The sequence below is a fragment of the Hypanus sabinus genome, chromosome 19, assembly GCF_030144855.1.
Source record: "Hypanus sabinus isolate sHypSab1 chromosome 19, sHypSab1.hap1, whole genome shotgun sequence".
NCBI classification, from domain to species: domain Eukaryota; kingdom Metazoa; phylum Chordata; class Chondrichthyes; order Myliobatiformes; family Dasyatidae; genus Hypanus; species Hypanus sabinus.
In genome coordinates this window covers 2,801,564-2,829,297 of record NC_082724.1, presented here as the reverse complement: position 1 = coordinate 2,829,297, position 27,734 = coordinate 2,801,564, and the positions used below count along the sequence as shown (strand labels likewise).

The following is a 27,734-nucleotide window of genomic DNA, read 5'->3' as shown; positions in this document are numbered from 1 at the left end:
TGGAGGGTGCGGGATGGGGAGGGAGGTTTTACGGAGTGGAGGGTGCGGGATGGGGAGGGAGGTTTTACGGAGTGGAGGGTGCGGGATGGGGAGGGATGGGGAGGGAGGTTTTACGGAGTGGAGGGTGCGGGATGGGGAGGGAGGTTTTACGGAGTGGAGGGTGAGGGATGTGGAGGGAGGTTTTACGGAGTGGAGGGTGCGGGATGGGAGGGAGGTTTTACGGAGTGGAGGGTGAGGGATGGGGAGGGAGGTTTTACGGAGTGGAGGGTGCGGGATGGGGAGGGAGGTTTTACGGAGTGGAGGGTGCGGGATGGGGAGGGAGGTTTTACGGAGTGGAGGGTGCGGGATGGGGAGGGATGGGGAGGGAGGTTTTACGGAGTGGAGGGTGAGGGATGGGGAGGGAGGAGTTTCCCTTAAGTTTCCCGCACTTGGTGAGTCACCCCCCCCCCCGGCACACTCCAGAGCGCGGCCTCCCATTGGTCGATACCGCTTTCCGCCTGTCATTGGCTGGCGGTGTTCTTACCGTGCGCAGAGGTGAGAGGTCGCCGCCTCTCATTGGTCGGACCCGCCTGCCGCCTGTCATTGGCTGGCGAGGTCTTGCCGTGCGCGGGGGTGAGAGGTCGCCTCCTCCCATTGGTTGGACCCGCCTGCCGCCTGTCATTGGCTGGCGGTGTTCTTGCGAGAGCGGGGGTGAGAGGTCGCCGCCTCCCATTGGTCGGACCCGCCTGCCGCCTGTCATTGGCTGGCTGTGTTCTTGCCGTGAGCGGGGGTGAGAGGTCGCCGCCTCCCATTGGTCGGACCCGCCTGCCGCCTGTCATTGGCTGGCGGGGTCTTGCCGTGCGCGGGGGTGAGAGGTCGCGGCGTGGTTCTGGGCGAGACGGACCGAGCGGGCAGCGATGTCCCACTGCCGGCAGCAGGGTGAGCGGCGACCGGAGGGAGGGAGGGGATAGAGTGAGGGAGGGAGGGAGGCGATAGAGTGAGTGAGGGAGGGAGGGGATAGAGTGAGTGAGGGAGGGAGGGGATAGAGTGAGTGAGGGAGGGAGGGGATAGAGTGACTGAGGGAGGGAGGGGATAGAGTGACTGAGGGAGGGAGGGGATGGAGGGAGGGAGGGGATAGAGTGAGGGAGGGAGGGACTCTCAGTACTGCATCCCCCCCCCCCATCTATCACCTCTCACCTGCCCCCTTCCTTTCCAGTCCTCTCGACCCAGAATGCTGACGGTTCATTCCCCCCCCCCATAGATGGGGTCTGACCAGCTGAGTTCCTCTAGCACTTTGTTTGTGTTGGGAGAAATTATTGAGAGTGTGGAGACGTCAGAGAGAGGGAGTGGGGTGGGCGTGTGGGGACAAGGTCAGACAGGGGTGTGGTGGGGGGTCTGAGGTAGGGAACTGTGGCAGCTGGGCCATGGAAGGGGAGAGATATTTGCATATGAGAGATTTTGAACTCTCCGGTCTACTTCTACCAGCCTTTTAAATTTCAACAATCTCCCTCAGGATCATTGGCAGGTCAGTTTTTCTCCTAAACTGTAGAATTCACTACCTAAAACTATAAGCAATGCTGTCTCAGTTGACACTTTTATACCTATTTGAAACTTATTTTATTTAGCCTTGCTTTTATCTTTTTTCTTTTATCTTCATATCTATTACTATAAACTTTATTTTCATGTTTACAACTTGTTGCATTGTAAAGCACTGTGAACTATATTGCTTATATGAAAAGTGTTTTAAAAACTAATCATTAGTCCATGGGTGGTGAGGTTGAGATGTTTGGACAGGGAATGTAGACATGCCAAGAGATGGGATTTGTTTACATTGGCATTGTACACCCATGGCTGGTGTCACTTATACAGTTACAAATCTGGATGAGAGAAAAGAGGTTTAGATGTTAACACTGTTTAAAGATTACCAAGGAATGAGACGACATTGACCACGACGAACTATTTACCTTCTCTGGGTTGGTCAGAGTGTGTTTCTGTGTTAGAACTTTGCATTCTCTAAGGCTAATTTGCAGGCTTTGAGTTGGTGGTAAGGAAGGCAAGTTCAATGCCAGCATTCATTTTGAGAGGACTAGAATATAGGAGCGAGGATGTAATGCTGAGGCTTAAGGAGTCATTGGTCAGACTGCACTTGGAGTATTGTGAGCAGTTCTGGGCACCTTATCTAAGAAAAGATCTGATATTGGAGAAGGTGCAGAGAAGGTTCGCCAAGTCTTTGGGCCTGTACTTGCTGGAGTTTAGAAGAATGTGGGAGGGGTGGTGGATCTCATTGAAATCTATTAAATATTGAAACACCTAGATAAAGAAGGTTTCCTATAGTGATTGAGTTTAGAACCAGAGGGCACAGCCTCAGAATTGAGAGATGTCCATTAGATTAGGAGGAATTTCTTTAGCCAGAGGGTGGTGAATCTGTGGAATTTGTTGCCACAGATGGTTGTGGAGGCCAAGTCACTGGGTATATTTAAAGCAGAGACTGATAGGTTCTCAATTAATCAGGGCATGAAAAGTGATGAGGATGGGGTTGAGAAGGGTGGAACAGACTTGATGGGCCAAACGACCACATTCTGCTCCTACATCTCATGGACCAAATCCGGTGAAGTGAGGGCCAGAATGAGACGGGTTCCTCAGGCAGCTGGTGAGATCAGTTAAAACACCAAACAGTACAGGCCCTTCAGCCCACAATATTGTGCTAACCCTTAAACTACACTAGGATCAATCTAACCCTTCCCTCTCACATTACTTCTCTATCATCCAGTGCCGATCTGAGAATGCTCCTTCATCAGCATCCCTGACTGGGTGTTCCACTCTCCCACCGCTCTCTGTGTTTTAAAATAAAACAACTTTGGACATTTGCATCCTCCCCTATAATTTTCTCCATCCGCCTTTAAGTTGTGCCCCCTCACCTTTGGCATCAATACTCTCGATCTATAAGCCTAACCCTGTTTCTAAAATGTAGAGTGTGTGTTTTAAGGTCCAGTACCTGCTCCCTGGTGTTAGCAATGAGAGGAGAGCGTTTCCCAGTTGATGGTCCTCGGTGATGGGTGCCTCACCTTGAAGCTGCCCTCAGAGCTGGGTCGGGCTGTGGCTGTGTTTACATCCCTCTGCAGCATGTTGTATTGAAGCTTGAAGCTGCCCTCAGTGCTGGGCAGGGCTGTGGCTGTGTTTACATCCCTCTACTGCCTGTTGTATTGAAGCTTGAAGCTGCCCTCAGTGCTGGGCAGGGCTGTGGCTATGTTTACAACCTGCTACAGCCTGTTGTATTGAAGCTTGAAGCTGCCCTCAGTGCTGGGTAGGGCTGTGGCTGTGTTTACATCCCTCTACAGCCTGGTGCATTGCAGTTTCCATACCAGGTGAGAATGCAACCAGTTCTCTATACTTTGGGGAGGTTGTCAGGCAGTACTGAGCAACGGAGAGACAAAGGATTGTAGAAGCAATTCCAATGAAGGTGCTTAAGCTAGGCTCCTTTATGTGGGTGATGGAATAAAGGAAGATAATGGTATAACTTTGTGAAACATGAGTTAGGCCATGCGCAGTCCTATTTGCTGCCCTATACAGTCACTGCAATGCTAAATTGGTGTATTATTGTGACAAATACAGAGAAAAACTTTGTTTTAGGACATAGAACAGTACAAACCCTTCAGCCCACGATGTTGTGTTGACCTCTTAACCTACTCTAAAATCAAGCTAACCCTTCCCTCCCACATTGTCCTCTATTTTTCTATCATTTATGTGCCTGAGGGTACCTTAAATGTCCCTAGCGTTTCTGCTCCCAGCACCATCCCGGCAGAGCAATCCACACGTCCACCACTCTCTGTGTAAAAAAAAAAACTAGACAAACCACCTCTGACATTGCCCCGATACTTTCCTTTAGTCACCTTAAAGTTACGCCCCCTCGTGTTAGTCATTTTGCCTGTCACCTCACTCCAAGGGAAACTACAACAGAATAAAGTTAGAGAGAGTGCAGTACAGGCAGACAACAAGGTGCAAGGACAGAATGAGGTAGATTGTTCTGGGGAACTGTCTGTACCGGTGAGGTCCAAGCTGTTCTTGAACCTGGGGTGTACTTGCTTTCAGGCTTTTGTCTTCTGCCCAATGGGACAGGAAGTGAGAATACCTGGAGCAGGCAGACAGATTATGTTAGCTGTGTTCAGAATCAATTTATTATCGAAGTACAGTAATGTCACCATGTACAACTCTGAGATCCAGTTTCTTGCGAGAGTTCACTGGAAATCCAGCAACCGTAGTAGAATCAATGGAAGGGATGGACAAACAACTAACGTACAAAAGGAAAAGAGAAAATAGCAACAATAAATGAACAGTAAATATTGAGAACTATAGGAAACATCCTCTCCACATCCACTCTATCTGTGTCCTCTGGTCCTAGACTCCCCCACTACAGGAAACATCCTCTCCACATCCACTCTCTCTGTGTCCTCTGGTCCTAGACTCCCCCACTACAGGAAACATCCTCTCCACATCCACTCTCTCTGTGTCCTCTGGTCCTAGACTCCCCCACTATAGGAAACATCCTCTCCACATCCACTCTATCTGTGCCCTCTGGTCCTAGACTCCCCCACTATAGGAAACATCCTCTCCACATCCACTCTATCTGTGTCCTCTGGTCCTAGACTCCCCCACTACAGGAAACATCCTCTCCACATCCACTCTCTCTGTGTCCTCTGGACCTAGACTCCCCCACTACAGGAAACATCCTCTCCACATCCACTCTCTCTGTGTCCTCTGGTCCTAGACTCCCCCACTATAAGAAACATCCTCTCCACATCCACTCTATCTGTGCCCTCTGGTCCTAGACTCCCCCACTATAGGAAACATCCTCTCCACATCCACTCTCTCTGTGTCCTCTGGTCCTAGACTCCCCCTCTACAGGAAACATCCTCTCCACATCCACTCTCTCTGTAATCTCTGGTCCTGGACTCCCCCACTATAGGAAACATCCTCTCCACGTCGACTCTATCTGTGTCCTCTGGTCCGAGACTCCCCCACTAAAGGAAACATCCTCTCCACATCCACTCTCTCTGTGTCCTCTGGTCCTAGACTCCCCCACTACAGGAAACATCCTCTCCACATCCACTCTCTCTGTGTCCTCTGGTCCTGGACTCCCCCACTATAGGAAACATCCTCTCCACGTCGACTCTATCTGTGTCCTCTGGTCCGAGACTCCCCCACTAAAGGAAACATCCTCTCCACATCCACTCTATCTGTGTCCTCTGGTCCTAGACTCCCCCTCTACAGGAAACATCCTCTCCACATCCACTCTCTCTGTGTCCTCTGGTCCTGGACTCCCCCACTATAGGAAACATCCTCTCCACGTCGACTCTATCTGTGTCCTCTGGTCCTAGACTCCCCCACTATAGGAAACATCCTCTCCACATCCAATCTATCTGTATCATCTGGTCCTAGACTCACCCACTATAGGAAACATCCTCTCCACGTCCACACTATCTGTGTCCTCTGGTCGAAGACTCCCCCACTAAAGGAAACATCCTCTCCACATCCACTCTCTCTGTGTCCTCTGGTCCTAGACTCCCCCACTACAGGAAACATCCTCTCCACATCCACTCTCTCTGTGTCCTCTGGTCCTGGACTCCCCCACTATAGGAAACATCCTCTCCACGTCGACTCTATCTGTGTCCTCTGGTCCTAGACTCCCCCACTATAGGAAACATCCTCTCCACATCCAATCTATCTGTATCATCTGGTCCTAGACTCACCCACTATAGGAAACATCCTCTCCACGTCCACTCTATCTGTGTCCTGTCCTCTGGTCCGAGACTCCCCCACTAAAGGAAACATCCTCTCCACATCCACTCTATCTGTGTCCTCTGGTCCTAGACTCCCCCACTACAGGAAACATCCTCTCCACATCCACTCTCTCTGTGTCCTCTGGTCCTGGACTCCCCCACTATAGGAAACATCCTCTCCACGTCGACTCTATCTGTGTCCTCTGGTCCTAGACTCCCCCACTATAGGAAACATCCTCTCCACATCCAATCTATCTGTATCATCTGGTCCTAGACTCACCCACTATAGGAAACATCCTCTCCACATCCGCTCTATCTGTGTCCTCTGGTCCTAGTCTCCCCTAATACAGGGAATATCTTCTCCACATCCACGCTATCTGTGTCCTCTGGTCCTAGACTCCCCCACTATAGGAAACATCCTCTCCACATCCACTCTATCTGTGTCCTCTGGTCCTAGTCTCCCTCACTATAGGAAACATCCTCTCCGCATCCACTCTATCTGTGTCCTCTGGTCCTAGACTCCCCCACTATAGGAAACATCCTCTCCACATCCAATCTATCTGTATCATCTGGTCCTAGACTCACCCACTATAGGAAACATCCTCTCCACGTCCACTCTATCTGTGTCCTCTGGTCCGAGACTCCCCCACTAAAGGAAACATCCTCTCCACATCCACTCTCTCTGTGTCCTCTGGTCCTAGACTCCCCCTCTACAGGAAACATCCTCTCCACATCCACTCTCTCTGTAACCTCTGGTCCTGGACTCCCCCACTATAGGAAACATCCTCTCCACGTCGACTCTATCTGTGTCCTCTGGTCCGAGACTCCCCCACTAAAGGAAACATCCTCTCCACATCCACTCTCTCTGTGTCCTCTGGTCCTAGACTCCCCCACTACAGGAAACATCCTCTCCACATCCACTCTCTCTGTGTCCTCTGGTCCTGGACTCCCCCACTATAGGAAACATCCTCTCCACGTCGACTCTATCTGTGTCCTCTGGTCCGAGACTCCCCCACTAAAGGAAACATCCTCTCCACATCCACTCTATCTGTGTCCTCTGGTCCTAGACTCCCCCACTACAGGAAACATCCTCTCCACATCCACTCTCTCTGTGTCCTCTGGTCCTAGACTCCCCCACTACAGGAAACATCCTCTCCACATCCACTCTCTCTGTGTCCTCTGGTCCTAGACTCCCCCACTATAGGAAACATCCTCTCCACATCCACTCTATCTGTGTCCTCTGGTCCTAGTCTCCCTCACTATAGGAAACATCCTCTCCGCATCCACTCTATCTGTGTCCTCTGGTCCATGACTCACCCACTATAGGAAACATCCTCTCCACATCCACTCTATCTGTGCCCTCTGGTCCTAGACTCCTCCACTATAGGAAACATCCTCTCCACATCCACTCTATCTGTGTCCTCTGGTCCTAGTCTCCCTCACTATAGGAAACATCCTCTCCGCATCCACTCTATCTGTGCCCTCTGGTCCACGACTCACCCACTATAGGAAACATCCTCTCCACATCCACTCTATCTGTGCCCTCTGGCCCACTATAGGAAACATCCTCTCCACATCCACTCTCTCTGTGTCCTCTGGTCCTAGACTCCCCCACTACAGGAAACATCCTCTCCACATCCACTCTCTCTGTGTCCTCTGGTCCTAGACTCCCCCACTATAGGAAACATCCTCTCCACATCCACTCTATCTGTGCCCTCTGGTCCTAGACTCCCCCACTATAGGAAACATCCTCTCCACATCCACTCTATCTGTGTCCTCTGGTCCTAGACTCCCCCACTACAGGAAACATCCTCTCCACATCCACTCTCTCTGTGTCCTCTGGTCCTAGACTCCCCCACTACAGGAAACATCCTCTCCACATCCACTCTCTCTGTGTCCTCTGGTCCTAGACTCCCCCACTATAGGAAACATCCTCTCCACATCCACTCTATCTGTGCCCTCTGGTCCTAGACTCCCCCACTATAGGAAACATCCTCTCCACATCCACTCTCTCTGTGTCCTCTGGTCCTAGACTCCCCCTCTACAGGAAACATCCTCTCCACATCCACTCTCTCTGTAATCTCTGGTCCTGGACTCCCCCACTATAGGAAACATCCTCTCCACGTCGACTCTATCTGTGTCCTCTGGTCCGAGACTCCCCCACTAAAGGAAACATCCTCTCCACATCCACTCTCTCTGTGTCCTCTGGTCCTAGACTCCCCCACTACAGGAAACATCCTCTCCACATCCACTCTCTCTGTGTCCTCTGGTCCTGGACTCCCCCACTATAGGAAACATCCTCTCCACGTCGACTCTATCTGTGTCCTCTGGTCCGAGACTCCCCCACTAAAGGAAACATCCTCTCCACATCCACTCTATCTGTGTCCTCTGGTCCTAGACTCCCCCTCTACAGGAAACATCCTCTCCACATCCACTCTCTCTGTGTCCTCTGGTCCTGGACTCCCCCACTATAGGAAACATCCTCTCCACGTCGACTCTATCTGTGTTCTCTGGTCCTAGACTCCCCCACTATAGGAAACATCCTCTCCACATCCAATCTATCTGTATCATCTGGTCCTAGACTCACCCACTATAGGAAACATCCTCTCCACGTCCACTCTATCTGTGTCCTCTGGTCGAAGACTCCCCCACTAAAGGAAACATCCTCTCCACATCCACTCTCTCTGTGTCCTCTGGTCCTAGACTCCCCCACTACAGGAAACATCCTCTCCACATCCACTCTCTCTGTGTCCTCTGGTCCTGGACTCCCCCACTATAGGAAACATCCTCTCCACGTCGACTCTATCTGTGTCCTCTGGTCCTAGACTCCCCCACTATAGGAAACATCCTCTCCACATCCAATCTATCTGTATCATCTGGTCCTAGACTCACCCACTATAGGAAACATCCTCTCCACGTCCACTCTATCTGTGTCCTGTCCTCTGGTCCGAGACTCCCCCACTAAAGGAAACATCCTCTCCACATCCACTCTATCTGTGTCCTCTGGTCCTAGACTCCCCCACTACAGGAAACATCCTCTCCACATCCACTCTCTCTGTGTCCTCTGGTCCTGGACTCCCCCACTATAGGAAACATCCTCTCCACGTCGACTCTATCTGTGTCCTCTGGTCCTAGACTCCCCCACTATAGGAAACATCCTCTCCACATCCAATCTATCTGTATCATCTGGTCCTAGACTCTCCCACTATAGGAAACATCCTCTCCACATCCGCTCTATCTGTGTCCTCTGGTCCTAGTCTCCCCTAATACAGGGAATATCTTCTCCACATCCACGCTATCTGTGTCCTCTGGTCCTAGACTCCCCCACTATAGGAAACATCCTCTCCACATCCACTCTATCTGTGTCCTCTGGTCCTAGTCTCCCTCACTATAGGAAACATCCTCTCCGCATCCACTCTATCTGTGTCCTCTGGTCCTAGACTCCCCCACTATAGGAAACATCCTCTCCACATCCAATCTATCTGTATCATCTGGTCCTAGACTCACCCACTATAGGAAACATCCTCTCCACGTCCACTCTATCTGTGTCCTCTGGTCCGAGACTCCCCCACTAAAGGAAACATCCTCTCCACATCCACTCTCTCTGTGTCCTCTGGTCCTAGACTCCCCCTCTACAGGAAACATCCTCTCCACATCCACTCTCTCTGTAACCTCTGGTCCTGGACTCCCCCACTATAGGAAACATCCTCTCCACGTCGACTCTATCTGTGTCCTCTGGTCCGAGACTCCCCCACTAAAGGAAACATCCTCTCCACATCCACTCTCTCTGTGTCCTCTGGTCCTAGACTCCCCCACTATAGGAAACATCCTCTCCACGTCGACTCTATCTGTGTCCTCTGGTCCGAGACTCCCCCACTAAAGGAAACATCCTCTCCACATCCACTCTATCTGTGTCCTCTGGTCCTAGACTCCCCCACTATAGGAAACATCCTCTCCACATCCACTCTATCTGTGTCCTCTGGTCCTAGACTCCCCCACTACAGGAAACATCCTGTCCACATCCACTCTCTCTGTGTCCTCTGGTCCTAGACTCCCCCACTACAGGAAACATCCTCTCCACATCCACTCTCTCTGTGTCCTCAGGTCCTAGACTCCCCCACTATAGGAAACATCCTCTCCACATCCACTCTATCTGTGCCCTCTGGTCCTAGACTACCCCACTATAGGAAACATCCTCTCCACATCCACTCTCTCTGTGTCCTCTGGTCCTGGACTCCCCCACTATAGGAAACATCCTCTCCACGTCGACTCTATCTGTGTCCTCTGGTCCTAGACTCCCCCACTATAGGAAACATCCTCTCCACATCCAATCTATCTGTATCATCTGGTCCTAGACTCACCCACTATAGGAAACATCCTCTCCACGTCCACTCTATCTGTGTCCTCTGGTCGAAGACTCCCCCACTAAAGGAAACATCCTCTCCACATCCACTCTCTCTGTGTCCTCTGGTCCTAGACTCCCCCACTACAGGAAACATCCTCTCCACATCCACTCTCTCTGTGTCCTCTGGTCCTGGACTCCCCCACTATAGGAAACATCCTCTCCACGTCGACTCTATCTGTGTCCTCTGGTCCTAGACTCCCCCACTATAGGAAACATCCTCTCCACATCCAATCTATCTGTATCATCTGGTCCTAGACTCACCCACTATAGGAAACATCCTCTCCACGTCCACTCTATCTGTGTCCTGTCCTCTGGTCCGAGACTCCCCCACTAAAGGAAACATCCTCTCCACATCCACTCTATCTGTGTCCTCTGGTCCTAGACTCCCCCACTACAGGAAACATCCTCTCCACATCCACTCTCTCTGTGTCCTCTGGTCCTGGACTCCCCCACTATAGGAAACATCCTCTCCACGTCGACTCTATCTGTGTCCTCTGGTCCTAGACTCCCCCACTATAGGAAACATCCTCTCCACATCCAATCTATCTGTATCATCTGGTCCTAGACTCACCCACTATAGGAAACATCCTCTCCACATCCGCTCTATCTGTGTCCTCTGGTCCTAGTCTCCCCTAATACAGGGAATATCTTCTCCACATCCACGCTATCTGTGTCCTCTGGTCCTAGACTCCCCCACTATAGGAAACATCCTCTCCACATCCACTCTATCTGTGTCCTCTGGTCCTAGTCTCCCTCACTATAGGAAACATCCTCTCCGCATCCACTCTATCTGTGTCCTCTGGTCCTAGACTCCCCCACTATAGGAAACATCCTCTCCACGTCCACTCTATCTGTGTCCTCTGGTCCGAGACTCCCCCACTAAAGGAAACATCCTCTCCACATCCACTCTCTCTGTGTCCTCTGGTCCTAGACTCCCCCTCTACAGGAAACATCCTCTCCACATCCACTCTATCTGTGTCCTCTGGTCCTAGACTCACCCACTATAGGAAACATCCTCTCCACGTCGACTCTATCTGTGTCCTCTGGTCCGAGACTCCCCCACTAAAGGAAACATCCTCTCCACATCCACTCTCTCTGTGTCCTCTGGTCCTAGACTCCCCCACTACAGGAAACATCCTCTCCACATCCACTCTCTCTGTGTCCTCTGGTCCTGGACGCCCCCACTATAGGAAACATCCTCTCCACGTCGACTCTATCTGTGTCCTCTGGTCCGAGACTCCCCCACTAAAGGAAACATCCTCTCCACATCCACTCTATCTGTGTCCTCTGGTCCTAGACTCCCCCACTACAGGAAACATCCTCTCCACATCCACTCTCTCTGTGTCCTCTGGTCCTGGACTCTCCCACTATAGGAAACATCCTCTCCACGTCGACTCTATCTGTGTCCTCTGGTCCTAGACTCCCCCACTATAGGAAACATCCTCTCCACATCCAATCTATCTGTATCATCTGGTCCTAGACTCCCCCACTATAGGAAACATCCTCTCCACGTCGACTCTATCTGTGTCCTCTGGTCCTAGACTCCCCCACTATAGGAAACATCCTCTCCTCATCCAATCTATCTGTATCATCTGGTCCTAGACTCACCCACTATAGGAAACATCCTCTCCACATCCGCTCTATCTGCGTCCTCTGGTCCTAGTCTCCCCTAATACAGGGAATATCTTCTCCACATCCACGCTATCTGTGTCCTCTGGTCCTAGACTCCCCCACTATAGGAAACATCCTCCACATCCACTCTATCTGTGTCCTCTGGTCCTAGTCTCCCTCACTATAGGAAACATCCTCTCCGCATCCACTCTATCTGTGTCCTCTGGTCCATGACTCACCCACTATAGGAAACATCCTCTCCACGTCCACTCTGTGTCCTCTGGTCCGAGACTCCCCCACTAAAGGAAACATCCTCTCCACATCCACTCTATCTGTGTCCTCTGGTCCTAGTCTCCCCTAATACAGGGAATATCTTCTCCACATCCACTCTATCAGTGTCCTCTGGTCCTAGACTCCCCCACTATAGGAAGCATCCTCTCCACATCCACGCTATCTGTGTCCTCTGGTCCTAGACTCCCCCACTATAGGAAACATCCTCTCCACATCCACTCTATCTGTGTCCTCTGGTCCTAGTCTCCCTCACTATAGGAAACATCCTCTCCGCATCCACTCTATCTGTGTCCTCTGGTCCATGACTCACCCACTATAGGAAACATCCTCTCCACATCCACTCTATCTGTGCCCTCTGGTCCTAGACTCCTCCACTATAGGAAACATCCTCTCCACATCCACTCTATCTGTGTCCTCTGGTCCTAGTCTCCCTCACTATAGGAAACATCCTCTCCGCATCCACTCTATCTGTGCCCTCTGGTCCACGACTCACCCACTATAGGAAACATCCTCTCCACATCCACTCTATCTGTGCCCTCTGGCCCACTATAGGAAACATCCTCTCCACATCCACTCTATCTGTGTCCTCTGGTCCTAGACTCCCCCACTACAGGAAACATCCTCTCCACATCCACTCTCTCTGTGTCCTCTGGTCCTGGACTCCCCCACTATAGGAAACATCCTCTCCACGTCGACTCTATCTGTGTCCTCTGGTCCTAGACTCCCCCACTATAGGAAACATCCTCTCCAAATCCAATCTATCTGTATCATCTGGTCCTAGACTCACCCACTATAGGAAACATCCTCTCCACGTCCACTCTATCTGTGTCCTCTGGTCCGAGACTCCCCCACTAAAGGAAACATCCTCTCCACATCCACTCAATCTGTGTCCTCTGGTCCTAGGCTCCCCCACTATCAGAAACATCCTCTCCACATCCACTCTACCAGTGTCCTCTGGTCCACGACTCACCCACTATAGGAAACATACTCTCCACATCCACTCTATCTGTGTCCTCTGGTCCTAGACTCTCCCACTATAGGAAACATCCTCTCCACATCCACATCCACTCTATCTGTGTCCTCTGGTCCTAGACTCCCCCACTACAGGAAACATCCTCTCCACATCCACTCTATCTGTGTCCTCTGATCCTAGACTCTCCCACTATAGGAAACATCCTCTCCACATCCACATCCACTCTATCTGTGTCCTCTGGTCCTAGACTCCCCCACTATAGGAAACATCCTCTCCACATCCACACTATCTGTGTCCTCTGGTCCTAGACTCTCCCACTATAGGAAACATCCTCTCCACATCCACACTATCTGTGTCCTCTGGTCCTAGACTCCCCCACTATAGGAAACATCCTCTCCACATCCACATCTACTCTATCTGTATCCTCTGGTCCTAGACTCCCCCACTATAGGAAACATCCTCTCCACATCCACACTATCTGTGTCCTCTGGTCCTAGACTCTCCCACTATAGGAAACATCCTCTCCACATCCACACTATCTGTGTCCTCTGGTCCTAGACTCCCCCACTATAGGAAACATCCTCTCCACATCCACTCTGTGTCCTCTGGTCCTAGACTCCTCCACTATAGGAAACATCCTCTCCACATCCACATCCACTCTATCTGTGTCCTCTGGTCCCATACTCCCCCACTATAGGAAACATCCTCTCCACATCCACTCTATCTGTGTCCTCTGGTCCTAGACTCCCCCACTATAGGAAACATCCTCTCCACATCTACTCTATCTGTGTCCTCTGGTCCTAGACTCCCCCACTATAGGAAACATCCTCTCCACATCCACACTATCTGTGTCCTCTGGTCCTAGACTCTCCCACTATAGGAAACATCCTCTCCACATCCACACTATCTGTGTCCTCTGGTCCTAGATTCCCCCACTATAGGAAACATCCTCTCCACATCCACTCTGTGTCCTCTGGTCCTAGACTCCTCCACTATAGGAAACATCCTCTCCACATCCACATCCACTCTATCTGTGTCCTCTGGTCCCATACTCCCCCACTATAGGAAACATCCTCTCCACATCCACTCTATCTGTGTCCTCTGGTCCTAGACTCTTCCACTATAGGAAACATCCTCTCCACATCCACTCTATCTGTGCCCTCTGGTCCACGACTCACCCACTATAGGAAACATCCTCTCCACATCCACTCTATCTGTGCCCTCTGGTCCACGACTCACCCACTATAGGAAACATCCTCTCCACATCCACTCTATCTGTGCCCTCTGGTCCATGACTCACCCACTATAGGAAACATCCTCTCCACATGCACTCTATCTGTGCCCTCTGGTCCACTATAGGAAACATCCTCTCCACATCCACTCTATCTATGTCCTCTGGTCCGAGACTCCCCCACTACAGGAAACATCCTCTCCACATCCACTCTATCTATGTCCTCTGGTCCGAGACTCCCCCACTATAGGAAACATCCTCTCCACATCCACTCTATCTATGTCCTCTGGTCCGAGACTCCCCCACTACAGGAAACATCCTCTCCACATCCACTCAATCTGTGTCCTCTGGTCCTAGGCTCCCCCACTATCAGAAACATCCTCTCCACATCCACTCTACCAGTGTCCTCTGGTCCACGACTCACCCACTATAGGAAACATACTCTCCACATCCACTCTATCTGTGTCCTCTGGTCCTAGACTCTCCCACTATAGGAAACATCCTCTCCACATCCACATCCACTCTATCTGTGTCCTCTGGTCCTAGACTCCCCCACTACAGGAAACATCCTCTCCACATCCACTCTATCTGTGTCCTCTGATCCTAGACTCTCCCACTATAGGAAACATCCTCTCCACATCCACATCCACTCTATCTGTGTCCTCTGGTCCTAGACTCCCCCACTATAGGAAACATCCTCTCCACATCCACACTATCTGTGTCCTCTGGTCCTAGACTCTCCCACTATAGGAAACATCCTCTCCACATCCACACTATCTGTGTCCTCTGGTCCTAGACTCCCCCACTATAGGAAACATCCTCTCCACATCCACATCTACTCTATCTGTGTCCTCTGGTCCTAGACTCCCCCACTATAGGAAACATCCTCTCCACATCCACACTATCTGTGTCCTCTGGTCCTAGACTCTCCCACTATAGGAAACATCCTCTCCACATCCACACTATCTGTGTCCTCTGGTCCTAGACTCCCCCACTATAGGAAACATCCTCTCCACATCCACTCTGTGTCCTCTGGTCCTAGACTCCTCCACTATAGGAAACATCCTCTCCACATCCACATCCACTCTATCTGTGTCCTCTGGTCCCATACTCCCCCACTATAGGAAACATCCTCTCCACATCCACTCTATCTGTGTCCTCTGGTCCTAGACTCTTCCACTATAGGAAACATCCTCTCCACATCCACTCTATCTGTGCCCTCTGGTCCACGACTCACCCACTATAGGAAACATCCTCTCCACATCCACTCTATCTGTGTCCTCTGGTCCTAGACTCCCCCACTATAGGAAACATCCTCTCCACATCCACTCTATCTGTGTCCTCTGGTCCTAGACTCCCCCACTATAGGAAACATCCTCTCCACATCCACTCTATCTGTGCCCTCTGGTCCACGACTCACCCACTATAGGAAACATCCTCTCCACATCCACTCTATCTGTGCCCTCTGGTCCACTATAGGAAACATCCTCTCCACATCCACTCTATCTATGTCCTCTGGTCCGAGACTCCCCCACTACAGGAAACATCCTCTCCACATCCACTCTATCTGTGTCCTCTGGTCCTAGACTCCCCCACTATAGGAAACATCCTCTCCACATCCACTCTATCTGTGCCCTCTGGTCCACGACTCACCCACTATAGGAAACATCCTCTCCACATGCACTCTATCTGTGCCCTCTGGTCCACTATAGGAAACATCCTCTCCACATCCACTCTATCTATGTCCTCTGGTCCGAGACTCCCCCACTACAGGAAACATCCTCTCCACATCCACTCTATCTATGTCCTCTGGTCCGAGACTCCCCCACTATAGGAAACATCCTCTCCACATCCACTCTATCTATGTCCTCTGGTCCGAGACTCCCCCACTACAGGAAACATCCTCTCCACATCCACTCAATCTGTGTCCTCTGGTCCTAGGCTCCCCCACTATCAGAAACATCCTCTCCACATCCACTCTACCAGTGTCCTCTGGTCCACGACTCACCCACTATAGGAAACATACTCTCCACATCCACTCTATCTGTGTCCTCTGGTCCTAGACTCTCCCACTATAGGAAACATCCTCTCCACATCCACATCCACTCTATCTGTGTCCTCTGGTCCTAGACTCCCCCACTACAGGAAACATCCTCTCCACATCCACTCTATCTGTGTCCTCTGATCCTAGACTCTCCCACTATAGGAAACATCCTCTCCACATCCACATCCACTCTATCTGTGTCCTCTGGTCCTAGACTCCCCCACTATAGGAAACATCCTCTCCACATCCACACTATCTGTGTCCTCTGGTCCTAGACTCTCCCACTATAGGAAACATCCTCTCCACATCCACACTATCTGTGTCCTCTGGTCCTAGACTCCCCCACTATAGGAAACATCCTCTCCACATCCACATCTACTCTATCTGTGTCCTCTGGTCCTAGACTCCCCCACTATAGGAAACATCCTCTCCACATCCACACTATCTGTGTCCTCTGGTCCTAGACTCTCCCACTATAGGAAACATCCTCTCCACATCCACACTATCTGTGTCCTCTGGTCCTAGACTCCCCCACTATAGGAAACATCCTCTCCACATCCACTCTGTGTCCTCTGGTCCTAGACTCCTCCACTATAGGAAACATCCTCTCCACATCCACATCCACTCTATCTGTGTCCTCTGGTCCCATACTCCCCCACTATAGGAAACATCCTCTCCACATCCACTCTATCTGTGTCCTCTGGTCCTAGACTCTTCCACTATAGGAAACATCCTCTCCACATCCACTCTATCTGTGCCCTCTGGTCCACGACTCACCCACTATAGGAAACATCCTCTCCACATCCACTCTATCTGTGTCCTCTGGTCCTAGACTCCCCCACTATAGGAAACATCCTCTCCACATCCACTCTATCTGTGTCCTCTGGTCCTAGACTCCCCCACTATAGGAAACATCCTCTCCACATCCACTCTATCTGTGTCCTCTGGTCCTAGACTCACCCACTATAGGAAACATCCTCTCCACATCCACTCTATCTGTGTCCTCTGGTCCTAGACTCCCCCACTATAGGTAACATCGTCTCCACATCCACTCTATCTGTGCCCTCTGGTCCTTGACTCTCCCACTATAGGAAACATCCTCTCCACATCCACTCTATCTGTGTCCTCTGGTCCTAGACTCCCCCACTATAGGAAACATCCTCTCCACATCCACTCTATCTGTGCCCTCTGGCCCACTATAGGAAACATCCTCTCCACATCCACTCTGTCCCGGCCTCTCGATATTCGAGAGGGTTCAGTGAGGTTCCCTCCCTGGTCAGTACTGGCCCAGGTCAGGCAGAGTGTTTGCCGAGTCAAGCCGTGATGCTCCCCGATAGGGTGCTGCCCGTGGTGCATACTGGAGAGGGTGTATGGGGGCACTCAGAACTTGCTTCCACTCTTGAGGAAGTGAAGGTATGGGTGAGCTTTCCTGGCTGTGCTGAGTGCATGGTTAAACCAAAACAGGCTATCGATAATGTTCACTCAGGGCTACGATCCGGGTGCGGGTCTGAACTCGTTGCACTTGTAAATCAAACACATGGTTATCTTGGTTCTGGATGAGCTGAGTTTGCTTTCTTTCTTGAATTAGACGATTTTATTTTTATTTAGAGATGTGTCATGGTAATGAGCCCAGTTACACCCATGTGACCAGCCGGAGTGTCTGGAATGTGCGAGGGGATTGGAGTGTGCAGGGCACAGTGAGAACCTCACAGCAGAGGGAATGGAACCCGGGTCGCTGGTGCTGTGAAGTGTTACACTAACCGACAGGCAGCGTTGGTGCCCTAATTCAGAGCTTTCAGGGAATTCAGTTGACCCTAAGGTTGTTAGAGCCATGCAAGGTAATGGGGATGAGCACCCTCTACCTGTTAAACGCTCCGAATGGCATGTGCCTCCAATAGCCTCTGACAACCAGGTCCAGTTCCTGGCCTTCACGTGTGGCTTAGCTATTAAACCCAGCGGAACCGTCTCTACTTTGGGTTTATCAGCTGTGTGGAGAGGGGGAGCCTGCTGTATGGGCAACAGCTTGCTCTCCGCATCACACTGCCCTGGCCTGTGTATCTAGACAGCTAGGATGCAATATCGATGGTCGACTCTGACCGACGGAGGCCCTCACCTCCCCTCTAGTTTGCAATCTCATTGACTGAAGCCCTGGATAAGAACGTCACTGAACTTCCTTGCCCAGCACGGTGCCATAGCGGTTAGCGTAATGCTTACTCACTTGGTGGTGTTGTTGTGGACTAATCTGAACCTTCCATTGACTTCCAGGCAAAGACAGGATCATCTTCGTCACCAAGGAGGATCACGAGACTCCGAGTAGTGCTGAGCTGATTGCAGATGATCCCAACGACCCTTACGAAGATCAAGGTGAGTGTGGGTGTTGTGTGACCATTCACGTATCATGGCATCCTCAGCTGCAGCCAATCAATTTTTGCTACTTCCCAGAGAGAATTCCTCGGCTCTGTACATGCCCCCAGAGGTGGCCAATGGGAGCTTCAGTTCCTAAATCCGTCCCTCCAGCTCCACAATATCCAGGGGAAACAAGGATGGGGCTCCACGTCCACTGGCCATGGGTCTGGACTCGCTGACATTTAGAGGAATAAGAGAGGATCTCATTGAAACCCATCAAATATTGAAAGGCCTAGACCAGGGGTCGGCAACCTTTACCACTGAAAGAGCCACTTGGACCCGTTTCCCACAGAAAAGAAAACACTGGGAGCCGCAAAACCCGTTTGACATTTAAAATGAAATAACACTGCATACAACGTTTTGTTTTGCCTTTATGCTATGTGTAAACAAGCTATAATGTGTTGCATTTATGAAATTGATGAACTCCTGCAGAGAAAACGAAATTACATTTCTGCATGCAACAAAAACATTTTGACCTCCGAAAAAAAGACGTTGGGTTGAAGGTTACTTTTAAGTAAAATACTCAACGTCTATTTGAGTCCTTCTTGTATTTATGAAAAACGCCAAACTTAAATTTGCCGCCAGCAGCAAACCAAAAATAACGTCAGCCAGCTGTCAACCTGAAAAATAAAAGGACTATTTCACTGAACAATGAAAACATATGAATATACGTAAAATAATAGGCAATTAAAATATTTATCATCCTTGTTCAGGTTGACTCACACCTGACAATGCAGTCGTATTCAGTAGGGATGGATCGATGCTTAGGGGAGTGACCGGGAAGGATAATGTGTTTTTTTCCTCTCTGAACTCACAGAAGCGTTTCCCAAACGTTGTTTGCATTGCGATGATTGCAGAATGTAAATACTCCGAATTTATCATGTCGTGACCTTGTTTGAACTCTCTCAAATTGGGGAAGTGAGACAATGTGCCTTTCTGTAAATCTCTGGCAAGCAACGTCAACTTGCGCTCGAATGCCAAAACATCCTCCAACATGTGCAGGGCTGTACGTCCTTACCCCGTTGAAGAGCTGTGTTCAGCGTGTTCAGGTGCGCTGTCATGTCTACCATGAAGTGTAGCTTTTCCAGCCACTCTGGCTGTTCCAGCTCGGGAAAGGTGAGCCCTTTGCTGCCCAGGAAAGTTTTCACTTCTTCCAGACACGCGACAAAGCGTTTCAGCACCTCCCCTCTGGACAGCCAGCGATAAAAACACGTTGTAGCGGTGTGCTACACGCAGTCAGTAAACTGCAGTCAAAGATACTTTATTCGAACTAAACAGCCTTGCTTTTAAGCCTCCCTCAACCCGCCCCCCATGGGCGCGGATGCTGCAAAAGACACGTACTCATAAACCCCCGTAGGCTATCTCCCTTAGCCTGAACGCTGGCTAATTGTGAGCCGGTTCGGATGTGTCAGGAAATGGGTCGCCACAACGTCTTATTTAGATTGTACAAGATCACCATAATCTTCAAATTTAGATTTACATTTCAAAAACTAACAAACATAAAATACATTTTAATTAAATACTGACCATGTAGCGGTGTGCTACACGCAGCGCTAAAATTACGACACGGAGTCGGTAACTGCAGTCGAAGGAAAAAACTTTATTCGAAATCTTCAGCCTCACTTTTAAGCCTCCCTCAACCTGCCCCCCCATGGTGCAGAGGCTCCAAAGCTCTGTGCTCGCAAACCCCCGTAGGCTATCTAATTGTGAGTCGGTGAGTTGTGTGCCAGGAAAAGGGTCGCCACAACCAATTATTTCCCAAAGCAACAGGGAGCCGCAGCACAGACGTAAAAGAGCCACATGTGGCTCCGGAGCCGCGGGTTGCCGACCCCCGGCCTAGACAGAGTGGATGTAGAGAGGATGTTTCCTATGGTGGAGGAGTCTAGGACCAGAGGACACGAATAGTGGATGTGGAGAGGATGTTTCCTACAGTGGGGGAGTCTAGGACCAGAGGACACAGATAGAGTGGATGTGGAGAGGATGTTTCCTATGGTGGAGGAGTCTAGGACCAGAGGACACAGATAGAGTGGATGTGGAGAAGATGTTTCCTATAGTGGGGGAGTCGTGGACCAGAGGACACAGATAGAGTGGATGTGGAGAGGATGTTTCCTATAGTGGGGGAGTCTAGGACCGGAAGACACAGATAGAGTGGATGTGGAGAGGATGTTTCCTATAGTGGGGGAGTCTAGGACCAGAACACAGATAGAGCGGATGTGGAGAGGATGTTTCCTGTAGTGGGGGAGTCTAGGACCGGAAGACACAGACAGAGTGGATGTAGAGAGGATGTTTCCTATAGTGGGGGAGTCTAGGACCAGAACACAGATAGAGCGGATGTGGAGAGGATGTTTCCTGTAGTGGGGGAGACTAGGACCGGAAGACACAGACAGAGTGGATGTGGAGAGGATGTTTCCTATAGTGGGGGAGTCTAGGACCAGAGGACACAGATAGAGTGGATGTAGAGAGGATGTTTCCTATAGTGGGGGAGACTAGGACCAGAGGACACAGATAGAGTGGATGTGGAGAGGATGTTTCCTATAGTGGGGGAGTCTAGAGCCAGTGAGCACAGTCTCAGAATAGAAGGATGCCCCTTTAGACCAAAGATAATGAGGAATATCTTTAGCCAGAGGGTGGTGAATCTGTGGAATTCATTGCCACAGATGGTTGTGGAGACCACGTCATTGGGTATGTTGAAAGTGGAGGTTGATGGGTTTGTGATTAGGGTGTTGGAGAATGGGATTGAGAAGGATAATAAATCAGTTATGATGGAATGACAGAACAAACCAGATGGGCTGAATGGCCTAATTCTACTATGTCTTATGAGAAGGATAGGACACAGAGCATCCAACTCATGATATGCCAATCTCGATGCTGATGCTGCCTTGTGGAGAAGGCCTCAGGAGTAAACTCAGAATGAAAGTCTGGAGCGTTGAGATCAGTGCTGGCTGGCAGCTCCAGCGACGCCACGCCAGTCTGCTGTGGAGCAGCGAGTGTGGATTCAGTTCTTGAGTTTAGCTGTTGTAATTCCAAACCACGCCACAAGATGGCGGCAGCGCTCTATTTATTGCCTCTGTACTTCTCCAGATCAGCATTGATATTACTGCGATTAAGAAAAGGAATTTTCTAAACTTGGCTATGAAATTTCAGTACGTTCCTGATGACCCTCACCAATTTTTATTGGTCCTATTGGGATGTATCATGGTTTGGTATGGCAACTCCTCTGCCCGTGACTGCAAGAAACCACAGGTTTCTGATGTTCTATCAGGGAACAGCTTCGTCTCCGTGGACCGTTTACACTTCCTGCTGCCTCGGTAAAGTAGACAAAGACCCCACACATCACGGGTGTCGGGTGGAGATGCGTCTCTACCAAAGGAGGTGTGAGGTGCTCCTTCCCTTTGCTAGCCTGCAGGGCACCCTTGGGCAAGCTGTAGCCCCTGCTGAGCCCCCGATCAGGGTCATGGGAAACCATGGGAGCAGCCGATAGATAGTCGTATGAGCAGCCGGTGCAGATCACAAATCCTGGTTTTGACGCTGGGCAGATAATCTGTGAAAAGTGTAGATAACGGCTGGGGTCATCCGTCTTGTAAAGACACTGTCCAGGAGAAGGCAATGGCAAACCACTTCTGTAGAAAAGTTTGCCAAGAACAATCATGGTCATGGATAGACCATGTAAGGTGACACGGCTCATAACGAATGAAGAACACACCCTGGACATACTCCCTTCTCCCCTCTCCCCTCTGGCAGGAGATTCAAAGTACATTTATTATCGACGTATCCACACTTTGTGCAACCTCGATTCATCTCCTTACAGGTAGCCACAAAACAAAAGTATCCAGAAGAACCCATTTTTTAAAAAACTGTGCAGAAAGAGAAAAAATAAATCAATAAAACTAATCAATAGAACTTAGAACTGAAGTCTTACAAAAGACATGAAGCTAGGCATCGCTACACCTGGAGCAGGCTGCGGCCGAAGGTCAGAGCAGAGCTGGTTAAACATCACACAGCCGCAGACCCAAAGCCAGGTATCGCTACACCCGGAGCAGGCCACAGCTCGTGCTCAGCGCAGAGCTGGTTAAACATCACACAGCAGTGAGCAGAGCCGGGTGGAACTGGCTTGTCTCTCGCTTCCAGTCCTGACAGCGTGACCTTTTCAATATGGCCCAGTACTTAAATCATCCAAACACTGGGTCATTCCTTCGTCTCGATCCCGCCTCCCCTCTGTGTGCCTGTCCATTGTTAGTGATGATAGAGCCATTGAACATTACAGCACAGAAACAGGCCCTTCGGCCCTTCTTGTCTGTGCCGAACCATTTCTCTGCCTAGTCCCACTGACCTGCACCTGGACCGTATCCCTCCATAACCCTCTCATCTGTCCAAGTTTTTCTTAAATGTTAAAAATGAGCCCACATTCACCACTTCATCTGGCACTCATTCCAGTAGTCATTAACAAAGTATTTAGTCGTTTTCTTCGTTCTGTTTGCTGCTGATAAGGAGTCATGAGGCTTCACCGGAGTCATCTTAAACCGGAAGAAAAGCCCAAACATACCTACGAGGACAGAGACAGCTTCTACCCCACTGGTACAGTCTATTAAACAGATCTCCTGTGTGATACCAGTGAGCTGGTGTTGGTTGGAAGACCCATTCTTCCCCCCCCCCCCACCCCTCGTGTAGTGGAAGGAGGAGGCCTTTCAGCCCTGGCACCTGTGCTGTGAATGTCCGCTGTTGTAAAAGCTGTAGGGGATTGGAGATTCAGCCGGCTCCATCTCCGGTACAAGCCTTGCCACTATCAAGGACATCTTCAACAGGCAGTGTCTCAAGAAGGCAGTAAGGAGTCCCATCACCCAGAACATGCCCTCTTCCCATTGCTACAATCAGGGAGGGTAGACACTCAACGTTTTAGCTTCTATCCCTCAGCTATCAGATTTCTCAACGGTCCATGAACATTACCTCATTGTTTTCTCTATCTGCACTGCCTTTTTTATATTTATTGTAAATTAATCATTTTTAATGTATTTCACTGTACTGCTGCAGTACAAATTTTACACCGTATGTCAGTGATAATGAACGATTCTGATCCCTGTATCTCCTTCCCATAGATGAAGATTGGCGTTATCTGTCGAGTACATTAACACGTACAGTGAAATGTGTCGTTTGTATCAACGACGGACACAGTCCGAGGACGTGCTGGGGCAGCCCATGTTTCTGGTGCCCACAGATTACTGATCCAAATCTGGACGTCTTTGTGTGTGGAAGCTGGATACCCGGAGGAGACCCACATGGTCACAGGGAGAATTACAAACTCCTTACAGACAGTGGCAGGGGTTGACAATAGGACAAGGGAGCAGAATATGCCGTGTCATTGTGGCTGATTAATTTTTCCTCTCAGCCCTAAATCTTCTGCTTTCTCCCCATAGCCTTTGACACCCTTACTAGTCAAGAACTCATCAACCTTTGATTTAAATGCACCCAGTGACGGCCTCCACAGCTGTCTGTGGCAATGAATTCCACAGGTTCACCAGCTCCTGGCTAAATTCCTCCTCATCTCTGTTCCAGATACATGTCCCTCTATTTAGAGGCTGTGCTTCTGGTCCTGGACTCCCCCATTGTAGGAAACATCCTCCACATCCACTAGCTAAGGCTTTTGATGTTCAACGGGTTTCAAGAAGACCCTCCCCACCTCATGGCCATCCTTTGAAATGCAATTGGATCTGGTCTCTGGCACTGTAAGGTGTTATGCCAACCCCTGTGCTGCCCTAAGGAGGGGGCTCTTCTGCCCCAGTACCTCTGTTGGAGGTAGTTAAAGAACCCGAATGCGATGTCAGCATTCCTTTCAGGAGGACGGGAACAAGAATGTGATGCTGAGGCTCTGGTCAGACCGCACACAGACTTTTGTGCCCCTGTTTAAAGAAAGGATGTGCTGACATTGGGGAGGTTCACGAAAATGATTCCGGGAATGAAAAGGTTATCATATAAAGGAGTGTTTGATCTGTGTCTGAACTCGCTGGCGTTTGGAATAATGAGGGGTGATCTCATTGAAACCTATCGAATATTGAAAGGCCTAGGTGGAGAGGATGATGGCGTGTGAGTCTAGCCTCAAAATAGAGGGGCAATAATTTAGTACAGAGACGAGGAATTTCTTTGGCCAGGAGGTGGAGAATTTGTTGCCACAGGTGGCTATGGATGCCAGGTCATGGTGAATTTAAAGAGGAGGTTGATAGGCTCTTGATTAGTCAGGGCATGGGGCTGTGGTGAGAATGGAGTTGAGAGTTGAACAGACTCGATGGGCCATTTCTGCTCCTATGTATTATGGTCTTTTGAAAGATCAGAGGTTTCCAAACTTTTCTATGGCATGAAGCAATCCCATTGAGCAAGGGGCCCTTGGAACCCCTGACCTAGATGGAGTGGATGTGGAGTGCACTGGTTGCATAAGGGTGTTGTAGCCGGGGGTGGTAATGGGGACAAGCTCCCACTACCTATTAAATGCTCCCAGTGCTGTGCATATCAAATAGCCTCTGACAACCAGATCCTGCTCCTGGCCGTCACGTGTGGCTCAGATAGTAAGCCTGGCAGAACCGTTTCTACTGACAGGACAAGGGGCAGAGGCGGGTTACAGGTGCCTTAAAACCAATCGCTTTGGGCAGGTGGGGCTCATCAGCCGTGGTTGGCAGCTCATCTAGGAGAAGGAAATCTCTGATCCCATCTGTCCACCGCCTCACGGCTACACCCACTCATGGGGAGGGCTTTGGCATTAAACCCTGAGGAAAAATCTGGAGCTGGAGCCCCTAAGGCAATCCTACACAGAGCTTACACTGACTGGCGGCTCCCGCGACCCTGCTGGTGCCAAACTCTATCGGTCTCTGCTGCTACGTGCTTGCTGTACATACCGTACAGCCCTGGCGTGCGTATCACATAGAAGCTGGAATGCAGCATCCACAGTCGACCCCGACCCTGACCTCTGGAATACGTGTTTCTAATCGTGGGGGAGTCTAGGACCAGAGGGCATAAGCATATACCTTTAGGACAGATGAGAGGGAATATCTTTAGCCAGTCTGTGGAATTCATGGTCACAGCTGACTGTGGGGGACAGATCAGTGGGTATATTTCAAGCAGAGATTGATAGATTCGTGATTAGGTGGGTTAAGGGGAGAAGGCAAGAGAATGGGGTTGAGAGGAATAGGGGATCATGATGGGCCGAATGGCCAAATTCTGCTCCTATGTCTTATGGTCTGTACTTCCCCCGGCGCCCTTCCTAACGCGGTGTCTCTCTGTGCTTGCAGGACTGATCTTACCGAATGGAGATATTAACTGGAATTGCCCGTGCCTGGGAGGCATGGCCAGCGGTCCCTGTGGTGGGCAGTTCAAGTCTGCCTTCTCCTGTTTCCACAACAGCCAGGAGGAGGTGAAGGGCTCCGACTGCCTGGAGCAGTTCCGCACCATGCAGGAGTGTATGCAGCATTATCCCGACCTCTACCCTCAGGACGAGGAAGCCGAGGCCCAGCCTCCTACTGACCAGGAGCAGCCAAGCGAACTCCCAGTCCAGGAGACGCCCCCAGCCCAGACTCAGGGCTCCAGCTAATCAGTAGGGTTGTGGGGGGAGGTGTCCAGCGTCCCCTCCGCAGCTCCCAGCTGCCGGCTGACCTTCTCCTTCGTGGGGGAGGGGTTTTCTGCTGGCACGGAGACCAGGGCGGGGCGCGGGGAGGGTGAAGGGAGAGGGGGCTCCCTACAGCTGCTAGCACAGAGACTGGTGATGAGGGGGTGTCTCCCTGCAGTTGCTGGCATAGAGACGGGCAGTGGGGGGGGGAGAACAGTCGGAATCGCTCCCTGAGGGTGTGAACAGGACAGTCTCGCTGCTAAGGTTCTTTCCGTGGTGAGAACTCCACCACCCCCCTCCCTTGAGCAGGGACCAGGCTCTGTGTGTCTACACTGCTGGGGAAGGGGTTGTGGCAGCTAATCAATACCCACACTGCACTGTAAGCTGCCAGCCCCTTCTCTACAGCACAGCAAATACATTCTAAATTAAAGATATTTTTAAGTTGTGTCGTGGATACTGGTTTGTTTGCTCTCTTAGGGATGATAGAAACAAGGCCTTCAGTTCACCTCATCCGTGCTGGCCTGTATGATGGAGGGCTGTGTACCTTTCCGGAGTTAGGGTTAGCTTTGTTTCTCACCTGTACTTCGAGACGTAGAGTGAGATGTGCCGTTTCTGTCGGTGACCAACACTGTGCCAAGACCAGCGGATGAGTGTGAGGATAAACCAGGGTAGAGCTGTAGTGCCCTGGGGAGTGCGGTAGATCAGACGTATCTGGGAATGCAGGTCCATAATTCATTGAAAGTGACGTTGCAGGTAGATAGGGTGCTGCTGCTGCTAAGTTAACAAATTTCACAACGCTTGTCAGTGATGATAAATCTGATTCTGGTTCTAAAGGAAGTATTTGGCACATTGGCCTTCCTAGATCAAAGTATTGAGTACGGGAGGCAGGATGTCATGTTGAAGTTGTTATGAGACATTGGCGAGGCCTAATTTGGAGTATTGGGTGCTGTTTTGGTCACCCACCTACAGGAAGGATGTCTGTAACTTTGAAAGAGTACAGGGAAAATTTACTAGGATGTTGCTGGGTCTGGAGGAGCTGAGTTACAAGGAAAGATTGAACAGGTTAGGACTTTATTACCTGGAATGTAGAAGATTGAGAGGAGATGTGATAGAGGTGTACAAAATCATATAACAATTACAGCATGGAAACAGGCCATCTTGGCCCTTGTAGTCCGTGCCGAATGCTTACCCTCACCTAGTCCCACTGGCCCACACTCAGCCCATAACCCTCCATTCCTTTCCTGTCCATATACCTCTCCAAATCATGAGGGCTTTTTCCACTGAGGTTGGGTGGGTTATGGGTTATGTGTGAAAAAGGAAAGGTTAGGGGAATGTGAGGGGAAACTTCTCACTGAGAGTGGGAGTGGAATGAGCTGCCAGCACCAGTGGATGAGATTTCGATTTTAACATGTAAGGGAAGTTTGGATAG

At 50.4% G+C, this 27,734-nt stretch overlaps 1 protein-coding gene across 3 annotated transcripts; it reads left to right on the top strand.

Annotated features, from left to right (window-relative positions):
* The first annotated feature begins 770 nt into the window (after nucleotides 1-770).
* Nucleotides 771-26,750, top strand: LOC132377671 (mitochondrial intermembrane space import and assembly protein 40-A-like). 3 transcript variants are annotated; one of them, XM_059943894.1, is made up of 4 exons: nucleotides 771-918; nucleotides 18,577-18,675; nucleotides 23,811-23,993; nucleotides 25,992-26,750. In XM_059943894.1, the coding sequence occupies exons 1-4, from the start codon at nucleotides 897-899 to the stop codon at nucleotides 26,288-26,290; spliced, it is 603 nt and encodes a 200-aa protein (XP_059799877.1). In that variant the 5' UTR covers nucleotides 771-896; the 3' UTR covers nucleotides 26,291-26,750. The 3 variants fall into 3 exon arrangements, with proteins under 3 accessions (XP_059799877.1, XP_059799878.1, XP_059799879.1); XM_059943895.1 differs by lacking the exon at nucleotides 23,811-23,993; XM_059943896.1 differs by having other exon boundaries at nucleotides 23,811-26,135.
* The last annotated feature ends 984 nt before the right edge of the window (nucleotides 26,751-27,734 follow it).